Source organism: Tupaia chinensis, unplaced genomic scaffold, assembly GCF_000334495.1.
Source record: "Tupaia chinensis unplaced genomic scaffold, TupChi_1.0 Scaffold000627_1, whole genome shotgun sequence".
NCBI classification, from domain to species: Eukaryota; Metazoa; Chordata; class Mammalia; order Scandentia; family Tupaiidae; genus Tupaia; species Tupaia belangeri.
In genome coordinates, this window is record NW_006160147.1 from 7,913,947 (window position 1) to 7,924,438 (window position 10,492).

General features: G+C 46.4%; 1 protein-coding gene across 1 annotated transcript in view; it reads left to right on the forward strand.

Moving 5' to 3' along the window:
* Window positions 1-10,492, forward strand: part of CAMK1G (calcium/calmodulin dependent protein kinase IG) — a 33,784-nt gene that overhangs the window by 2,484 nt on the left and 20,808 nt on the right. Inside the window, exon 2 of the mRNA XM_006159315.3 lies at window positions 9,636-9,756. Coding sequence (XP_006159377.1) covers window positions 9,665-9,756 — 92 coding nt within the window. The 5' untranslated portion in view covers window positions 9,636-9,664. The remainder of the gene's footprint in view (window positions 1-9,635; window positions 9,757-10,492) is intronic.

The following is a 10,492-nucleotide window of genomic DNA, read 5'->3' on the forward strand; positions in this document are numbered from 1 at the left end:
GGGGGGGGACGGGGGGGGAGGGGGAAGGTGGTGGTGTACCTGGACTGCAGAGCTGTCTAACCCCTGTCCTTGGAGGGAAGGCTGGTGACTCAAAGCTTCTTGCCACAACCCTCCTGAGCTTAGCCTGTCCTTCCTTCTGGGTCCCCTCCCCAGGAGAGAGCCTTCCTTTCTTCTGGGAATCAGACAAGTGCCTGGCTGGGGCATTTAACAGTAGTGAGCCCAGAACCTCTGCACGGGAGGCACCTCCTATGTGGAAGTTAGGCTTAAAGGCAGCTTTACCCTTCAAAATGGCTCAGAAACGTGCCCAGGAGAAACCAGCCTCCCACCCATGGAGCAACCCCGCACAATTTCCTCCAGTGTCGCAACAGATCCTCTTCCTTGGTTGAGTAGCAGATGAAATAGTTGACTCGCATTTAGGGCCATGATGTATGAAAAATAACATGTCTTTAAACACTGTAGAGCCACAGCGAGATGAGATGCTCACGCTGTGAAAGGCGTGTGGGAGCTGAGACCAGCTGAGGGGAAAAACAGATTCGTGTCTCCTTTGTGTGCTCAGTCCTATTGAAATGGTTGTTTGTTTCCCTTGCTTTTCTCCAGTGCCTGGTGTTTTATTCACGTGCCTACAAGGTGGGCCCACTGCATGGCCCTTTGAAGGCTGCAAAATGCTTTCATGCCCATTGATGCATTAGACCTTCAGTGGAATACTGAGAAACAGAGCAGGAATCATTATTCCCATTTAGCTGATGAGAACACCAAGACTCAATGTCCTATGGTGCATATTGAAAATAAGCAGCAAACCCTGATTCTCCAGGGACTTCTACTTGTTGACCTCTCTGACTCCCAGTGAAGCTCCGGAGAATGCTCTTTATCCTTTATGAAGAGCACACCATAAATCTAAAGCAAAACCTTAATTCTGGCTTGTCACTGCAGCAGGAGTAATTTGGTTAAACTTAAATGTGGGTTTGTGCTTGAAATAAACTGTAGGCAGCAATTGAAAAACCGTTCTTCCTCTGTTATTTTGTGAATATAAACTGACATGCAGAGGTGGCCTTTGAAATGCAAGAATGGGGGTGGGCTGGAAAACAGAGTGGATGGCCAGGGGAGTTTCTCTGCAGTCTGAAATCTCCAGAAGCCTTAGGGAGTAGGGTCAGGGCTCTGGCAAGCTGATGAGCCACAGGGATTGCAACCCAGGGGCTGGAAATGAGTTATGACAGCTGCACAGACCCAGCCATGTGCCTGTGACTCTGTGGGCATGCAGGACTCTGACACGCCGTGGGCTGCTGAGGGCTTTATATAGTCTTCCAAAACCTGAAGACTCACAAAGCATTAGAGATGACCTAACCCACATATTCCAAAGCACACTCTGAGCAACCCTAGATCCCCTAGATGATAATGGGTGTTACAAAGGGAAGAGTTTCACCATTTTCTAAATTTTAGAAATTCCAGGTTGAACTGTATTAAGCAAGTGTCTTTAATCGTCATCAGAGTCTGTAAAAAAACAAATGTGACTCAGCTCCAAGGGATCCTACTGGATCTCACGTGGCCGATAGCATGGTTTGAATCTGGGACTCAGTGGCTTGAGAAACATGCCAGGCATGCATGTATGTATGCCCCAAATCCAGACAGGATGGAGAAATGGAGGAGAAGAGATTGTGGTGTGGCCAGTCCCATGGGGAGGTGGGTACTTTCTCCCTCTCCTTTGCTGTCTCTGGCAAGTGCACAGTCTTTCTGGCAAAATTGAAATTTAAAAAAATGTGAATTATGAATCTCAAAGAAGGGATCAGAGGAGAAGTAAATCCACCTTGCTCACAGCGAATCTTCCAGAAAGAACATTCTGAGAAACAAACTTTAGGGAACCCTAATCTAATCCAATCTGCTTTTCACTAAGGAGAAAGGTGGAAGCTCAGAGATGTATAGTGATCTACCTAGCATGGCACAGCTCCTTAGTGTCAAGCCAAGACTGGAGCCAGACTGGGGTTCTTTCTAGTGTGCCCCATGATCCAGAGGATGTTGGAAAGTCTCATGTGTGTCAAAGTCCAGCAAACTGGGGTCTAGGCAAGAAAACGTCCTGGCTTTAGCTACTGCTGCTTTGTAAGGGAGTGTTTTTTGTATTTCCATGACTCCATGTGCCCCAGCCTGCAGGCAGAAAGCACATTGTTATTGAAGGCGATCCATGACAACCTCTCTCCTGAGGCCCACTGGCCCTTCCAAGTCACATTCCCAAGAAATGGAAAGCCCTGGAAGCAAACAGTATAAAGCAGTAATAGGTAGACAGATTCCTCTGAGGTCAGAAAGAGCCAGGCAAACTCTAGAAGGCTCAAGTCCTGCTCACTAGGCCCCAGCGTTATCCCACATCCTTGCTCAGAAGCCCCAAGTGAGAGCACTGCTGAAAGTAGGGTGGTTTTTCTCCTAAGAGGAAGCGAGAGCCATTTTCTGAGGGTTGGAGATTGCAGAGGTGCTGCTCAAAGACTCTATTCCTGCCCTCGCCTCCTCTCATTTGTCCATGCCTGGTTACGCGACGCTAAGGCTATTCCTACATTATACATCTATTGGATTGGATTCCTTTGGATTACATTCCTTTGGATGACATTCCTAAGACTCTGAGACATCTTATGAGGGAGTAACACTCTTAAGTTATTAAATCAGCTGATTCATTTAATGAGCACCTCAAAGCTCCTAAAAAGTCCTTAAAGGTTGTGTCTCAAACAAGAAACTGTCAGTAGGAAGGCCATGGGGAGGAGGCACAGGAGTGAGGATGCAGAGAGAGGAGACAGGCAGTGTGGGGTCAGGAGGTGACCTTGCATTTCGGGATATAGGATAGCAATGAGGAGGGCACTGCAGACAAACCTTGTCTGCCTGAGAGTCCTGCCAAGGCTAATGCTACTGCTGTGACCAGATGGGGCCAGGGAATGAGACAGGGACGCTCCATGGAGGAAGCATGTGGAGGACGCCTGCCTCCTGGGCTCACAGCCCAAGCATCTCTCACCAGCACCTCATAAATAGCCAGGCTGGCTGCTGCCAGGGAGTCCATGGCCTGTGCCTGAAAATACGCAGAGCTGCCCACTGAGGCAGGTCTGCCTCAAGGCGGACTGTCTGTCCTTCAGCAAGAACTCATCCCTCTGCTGTTCTCTCCTCAGCTGCACAATATTCCCCCACAGAGACCAGGAAATCATCTACAAAATATGATTGAGCACTAACTAGGAACCCGGCACAGAACGAGGCCCAGGGAGGCAGCCAGACAGGTAAAGTCTTGGTATGGAATTATTTCTAGAGAAGGTATTGGCCTCAACTGAACAAACAAGATCATTTCATATGTATTACAGAGGAAGGATCAACAGCTAGAGAGTGACTCGGGGTGAGGGTAGATAGACACTATGTCAAACAGTAGGGGCCTCCTCCAGGGCCCCAGGGAAGTTCTGCTGACCAAGAACTGAATCCAGATCTCACCCCAGACACCACATGGTCTGTCTCCGAGGTGATGACGGCCAAGAAGCCGAAATGATTCTGCCTTCGGCAGCCATGCCGTCCTCTCCTGCTGCTGTGTTATAGGCCGAACCTCACAGTAAGGACTTGGAGAGGAAGGCTTTCCCAATCTCTCTTTCCAGGGCGCTTGTCTTCTTGCTGCAGACTTTTCTCTAGAGCAATATAAAGAAGGCAGCCACCCACCCTTCCATACTCATCTTAAGTCCAACTCCTCTGCAAAGCCTTCCTTGGTCAACCCATTTCTCAGGGCTTTCTTCCTCATTCACTCATTTTATAAACATAGGCTGGACCTTCAGTACGTGCCAGGCACAGTACTAGGCTCTAGGGATTCAGAGATGATGAACGCATGGCCCCTGTCCTTTAAACAGACTGGTCTGTGTTCTAAGCTGTTTATATACCTGTTTGGCCTTTCTAACTTGATTATAAACACTTTCTAGGCAAAGCTCAGATCACAGAAATGTCTACAGACGTTTCTAGCATTTAGTCAAGTGTGCTTACAGAGGCTACTCAAAAAATCTTGTCAGGACCAATTTTATAAACTAGTGGTTAAAGGAACTAGATCCCACGGGGTCAACTACTGTTTGAATCCTGGCCACGGTGGCTTGAAAAACATGCCAGGCACATGTGCATCAGTGCCCCAGATCCCTACAGGATGGAGAAATGGAGTAGAAGGATTGCAGCTTGTCCATACTCCATGGAAAGGGGGTGCCTTCTCCCTCTCCCTCTCTGTCTCTTTCTGGCAAGTGCACATGCCTTCTGACAAAGAAAAAAATCAAAATGTTGAAAAGCTTGTTTAAGGAGTATTTCCCAAATTTAGAAGATGATGGAACTCTGTCCTTTTGTAACACCAATAAGCATCTGGGTGCTCACCGCATGCTCTGGAACATGTGGATTAGGCCACCTAACCCACATTTCAAAGATGATCCCAGGAATAAAGTTGTTTTCTATGCTAGAAGTCATTTTTGCAGAATATTGCTTCCTTCTTTCCTTTTCTTTTTTTTTTTTTTTTTGTTTTTCAGTTTTGCTATGTCATAATTTTCCTGTCTCAGCCTCCCAAATAGTTCTTGCCACCACTGTTGGCTTTTCAGGATGGATTGGGAATCAAACTCAGGGCCTCCCATGTGGCTTCAGTCTGTCAAGTAGCAGAGTCAACCAAGCATGTACCATGGTTGGGCCATGTAGAATCTTCTTGAGGGTCTTGCTCTATTAAGGAGTAAAGGGTCTGAGCCACCCACAAATGCCAATGACCGTGAGGTTTCCAGGGCTATTGATGTGAAATCAACCCTAAATCTCAAAGAAGTCTGTAGTGGTTGCTCCTGAACTTTGAACCCCAATGGAAGTTGTTGCCAGAAACAGAGAGGGTACTTTGGAAACAAATGAGAGCGATATGAGAGCATCGAGCTCAGAATTTGCTTGTTGTTGTTCTTGTTTTTCTGATTTTGGGTTATTTTTGTTTTTTCTTTTGAAAGGGCCTAGATGATAGAAATCAAAAAAGAGGGGGAGGACCCTAACAGGAAGAGGCAGGATGCAGCAAAGCAAAGTGTGCAACCCCTTTCCAAGACTGCTGGCAGACCACCACACAGGGCTTGGGGACCTCAGGGACTCCTCTGAGGTCATGGAGGAGTGGGATCAAAGGCTAAAGATGTGGGGGTTTCAGATCTGGGACCAGAGTTTTCCAGTTTGTACCGGAGATGGAGCTCAATTGTTAGGATTCCGTGTATGGGAGGAGGGGTGGGCGGGAAAGATGTTTTCTTATAGCCTAGCTGCTGCTAAGAATACTATGTTTTGAAGCTATTTAAGAGAGATGGAGAAGGAACAGTGAGTACGGATCTGCTAATGAGGTAGTGAAGCCTCCTGTAGAGCAGGCAGTCATTCCATGGGGGCTCCAGAGAGGGGGTGTTAAACACCCAGCCATGGTCCTTCCCTGGCAATGCAGCCTCTACAGCCCTGTTCTGTGGAGGTAGAGAGGGGAAGAGACCAAGGAGGCAACACGTAGACTACCTCCTTTGATTCTGATGCTTTAAATGTTCGACCCTTTGCCCTCATCCCCTGTATGCTTTAAGACTTTCCAGCTGCTGTGTTTCCACAGTAAGAGGCATTTCTGATGCCCCTGGAGATAGTGTAAGCTATATGCCTGATGGAGTGGGAGTTCATGCATTCCAGATGCCAAGTACCCTGATGAGGGTAGACTACTGGATTTGGGGCTCAGAATCTACAGAATGACACTTGGTTCAAGATATCACCTAACTCTACTATTTCATCCTCCTCAAAGAAATCCCTGCCAGTCAGGGTCCATTTTCTCTTCCTTATAGACTATGCCCTTGAAATGAAAGGTCAATCTACCTGCCATTGCTGACCAGTCCTCTGTGGGCCAGGGTCTAAATCTTGAACTGCTGTGGTCCCTGTGGGCTGCCACTCTGCTGAAAAGAGTAAATCAATAACTGGTCTTTGCTATGGTTTGGGTGTTGTATCTGCAGTGAAACTGCATGTTGTTATCTGGCAACCAGTGAAGCAGTGTTGGGAGGGGAGGACAATAGAGAGGCGTTTGGGACATAGGGGTGGGTTTCTCACATATAAATTAGGCTGTCTCGGTTCTTCCACATTAGTTTCTTCGACAGGTTGTTATAAAGATCCACAGATCTCTCTCCCTTTGCATAAGCTCACTGACATTTCTACTTGTCTTCACCATGTTGTAATGGAGCACCAAATGATCTTGATCTTGGACTTTCCAGCCATCACAGCCATGAGCCAAATAAACCACTTTTCTTTATAAATTACCCAGTTCAGGCATTTCTGTTATAGCAACACTAATGGACTAAGACAGATCCAAAGACATAAGCATAAGCCACCAGATGTATAATCAGATCCATCAGCTGATATTTTTGAGAGGTTTTTGCTATAGGGCACGTGTGCTCACCAGAAAAAGAGAGAGAGAGTCAGAAAGCAAGAAATCACCACCCCCCATCCAGGGGCATGGGCGCACTGTAATCCCTTCTCCTCCATTCTTCTCTCGGGATCTTGGGCACGTACACACACACACCCTGTGTGAATTTAAGCCACTGGGTCTGGTACTCGAACCATGGTCAACTATGTGGGAGTCCAGCGATGTAACCACTACATCATCTGCTGGTCCCTCAGCTGATAATTTTTTTACAGATTTTTGCCATAGAGTATGTGTGCTTGCCAGAAAGAGACAGACAGAGAGAGGGAAAGTAGGAAATCACCCCTCCCCACCAGGAGGATGACCACGCTGCAATCCCTTCTCCTCCATTCTCTTCTCAGGATTTGAGGCACACACATACATGTGTCTGGCATGATTTTCAAGCCACCAGGTCCAGGACTTGAACCATGGTTGGCCATGTGGAAATCCAGTGCCTTAATCACCACACCATCTGCTGGTTCCCTGATAAATAATTTTTAATATTTCTCACATGCATATTTAAAAAATAGCCAACAATTATTTTATAGCTGAGTTGCAAATTTATACCCTATACTATTAGTAAAATGTACAGGGGAAATGCAACTTCTTTATTTTTTGTAGAATCTTTCTCATGAATTTCAACCCCACCTGGCCCACCAGGAAGCAAAAAGGAAAATGGGAAACTTTACATTTGAACTTGCCTGTTATGGCACGTTGATTTCTTCCAGTTTCACATCATTCAGCTAACTCAGTCTCTTTCAGAAAAACACACAACCTTGAGGTGCCTTTCCTCCTCCTGCTCTATCTCAAGATTTTTACTTCATCTCTTTGTAGTGTGGGAAAAGGGGCTTCAGGCTTATCTAGAACCTCAGATCCCATAGTCCTCTAGACTGCAGCAGAAGCTCAGTGTTGACTTCTGAGGTGTGACTTGTCCTGTCAGCCCCGTGGAGTTGTGCAAGTGACCCTGATTCCAGCCATTTGCTTCCACCTCAGAATCCTTGATTGTAGTTGCCTCTTCTTCCTGATCCCTGTTGACTCACCTGGTAGTTGTTATACATCCCATCACTAGGACGATGGGCAATGGTGAGCTGGTCGATGTTTAATCAGGTTCTTGAGGCAGGAGGACAGTCACATGGGGGAGAAACCATACTATAGCATTTACTGCTTTGCTTGGTCCATTTCAAGCTACCTATACGATGCCACTAAACATGGGGCTGAGAAGAGATGTACACAGTCAACTCTTCCAAACTGTCCCACAGGCCCTGGGGAACGTCTGGAGTCCCTGCTCCTCATGCACCACTGTCCCAGGCTCATGTCTTCCCTCAAGGCATTGTGTCAATACCATGAAACCTATTTTGTGGCATGAGTTCTCCACATGGGGATTACCAGGACTGAAATGCTTCAGTAAATCCTTCTAAAATATTATCTCTGTGACAACTATTTATTATGTGTGAGGTACTACCTCTACCTTTCATTTAACCTTCACCATATCCTAAGGGGCTTGTCCCCATTTTACAGATGAGGAAATAGACTCAAAGAGGTTCATAACTTGCCTAAGGCCATTTAACTAGTAACTAGCAGAGTGGTAGGATTTGAACTCGGGTTGACCTCCCAACCTGTGCTCTCCGAATAATGCTCGATTGTGAAGGCATGAACTTTCTTTTTGTTTCATTTAGTAGAAGACCCTGTGCATTTCACTTATAAAGTGGAGAAGGAGGTGCCTAACAGGAGCAGCCTTTAGACATACTTTCATACTTCTCTGTTAAGTCAAAGGAGGATGGGAGAGGAGGTGTTGGCAGAAACGATACCTTATCCTTCACTCCCAGATACCCAGTAGCCCTGCTGTCCCGCTGTCATGGGGTAGCTAGAGCAGAGTACTCAAGAAAACAGAGTCTCCCTCCACTCCACCTGACCCACCATTAAAGCATGTTTCCCTCCAATATTCACAACCTCAGTAAGGGCACCCTCACCCCTAGATAATCCTACTGGAAACATGGAGTCATCCTGGACTCTTCCTGCCCAAGCATATGGCACATCACCCAGTTGCTCGACAACCACACTGAGCACATATGTGTGCCTGCCCCAAATCCCAACAGGATAGAAAAATAGAAGAAAAGGGATTAGAGTGACTATACTCCATTAGGGGTTTTTTTCTCTCCCTCTGTCTCTGTCTCTCAGACCCTCTGGTCAAAAACAAACAAACATACAAAAACAAACAAAAATACATGGTTCAATTCAAATGTAATAAATATTTGTCCAGTGCTGTGCTAAACATAAGAGGAAACATAATGCTCATTTATTTAATACTCATCCATTTAACATTCATCCATTTTATCTGTAACAGGTAGGAGTAAGAATGATTAGGAGAAGTGACAGTGTTGTGATATTAGAATGAAAACCAGAGCCATTTGTGGGGATACACTTGTAATGCAATGCTCTGGGATGCTGAAGTCACATGGAAAAGTCCCAGGTTCAAGTCCTGGGGCCTCCTTATACAAGTCAGGCATATGCATGCATGCCTGTGATCCTGGCTGGCTGATGCTGGAGGTAGATTGCACTGTAAGAACCTTGTTAGGCATGCATCTGTGTGTGTGTGTGTGTGTGTGTGTGTGTGTGTGTGTGTGTATCTGTGTATCTTTTTCATAGGAAGAGGAAAGGCCAGCTCTGTCATGTATTCAATAAGCATCTTGGTGATCATCTGGATAATAATAGAAAATGCCTCAACTCAGTTTAGAACCCCTGGAGGTGAATTTCCCATCCTAATCTACACATGTACCTGCAATGATCGTTAATAGACATACGTTACAAAGTAGTTTCCTCTGCTAGACGTACTCTTCGAGCATGTAGCAAGCACAATGCACATGTAGTAGACATTCAATAAATTTGTGGCAGTAATTTTTTTAAGTTTTTTATTTATTTATTATTATTTTTTATTTGACCAGAGAGAGACAGAGAGAGAAAGGGAAAGTGAGAAAGCAAGCCTCCAGGTCCAGGACTCGAACCACAGTCATCCATGTGGGAGTCTAGTGTCTTAACCACCATGCCACCTGTCAGCCCCGGCAGTAATTTTTAAAAGCAAATGAGAATAGTCTGATTTGTGCCAGTTATTTAAGTCTTGTTTCTTAATCCTTCTCATTAATACATAAATGGAATATTTCCGATTCTTCTACAACTTGTTCTTAACTTATTTGAATCAGTAGCTGATCAGACCTTGTCACTTTCTCCAACAAAGCATCCCCTGAAGCTTCAACTCTGGAGGCAATGGGTCGAAAGGAAGAAGATGACTGCAGTTCCTGGAAGAAACAGACTACCAACATCCGGAAAACCTTCATCTTCATGGAAGTGCTGGGCTCGTAAGTCCTAGGGCTAGGACACCCAGGAGGGCTTGACTGCTGGCTTTGGGGAGTTGAAGAGTTGTTCTAGGCTACTAGTGACTGACAATCTGGATGGAGGCTGCTCTGTGACTTCCTTTTAATAACTCTAGTGATCAAAGGAGAATTTTATGGTCTGGATGGCAGTGGTGGGTGGAGTGGGGAAACCACTGGGTAATACCAAGAATGATCAAACACGTTGGAACTCCTTGGAAATACCAGCTCCTTTCACCTGGTTGTGCCTCCTTGACCCACTCCCAGTGACTGCACCCTATTTCCAGACCTATGACAATTTGCAGGGCCCTGTACCAGCTGCAGGAGAGAGGAGTTGGGGAGCAGTAGTGTCCCTAGAACTTTCCTGGGCCACCTCCTCCAGCTTCTCCATCTCCCCCAGTGTGAACAGACCCATCTTGTACTCTGCTGTAGATGGAAGAGAGGGGCTTCCGAGGCCAGGAGAGCTGAGGGTACACACACCTGAATCAACTTCCCCATCACCCTCTCTTCTCTGCACTGAAGTGTGTCAGCTGTGCTGTAGTCCAAACATCTCCCAGCCTGCAGGGTGTCCATGCCTGCCCCTGGACAATGAATACACAGCTGACAACCTGAGACAGCTCGTCTGGAGCTGACTCTCCACTTAGTCCTGCCTCTCCCCTGAGAGCTGCAGTCTCTGACGTAGGCTGGCAGCCGCTCTGGCCACCAGGCCCCACCCCCTCAGAAA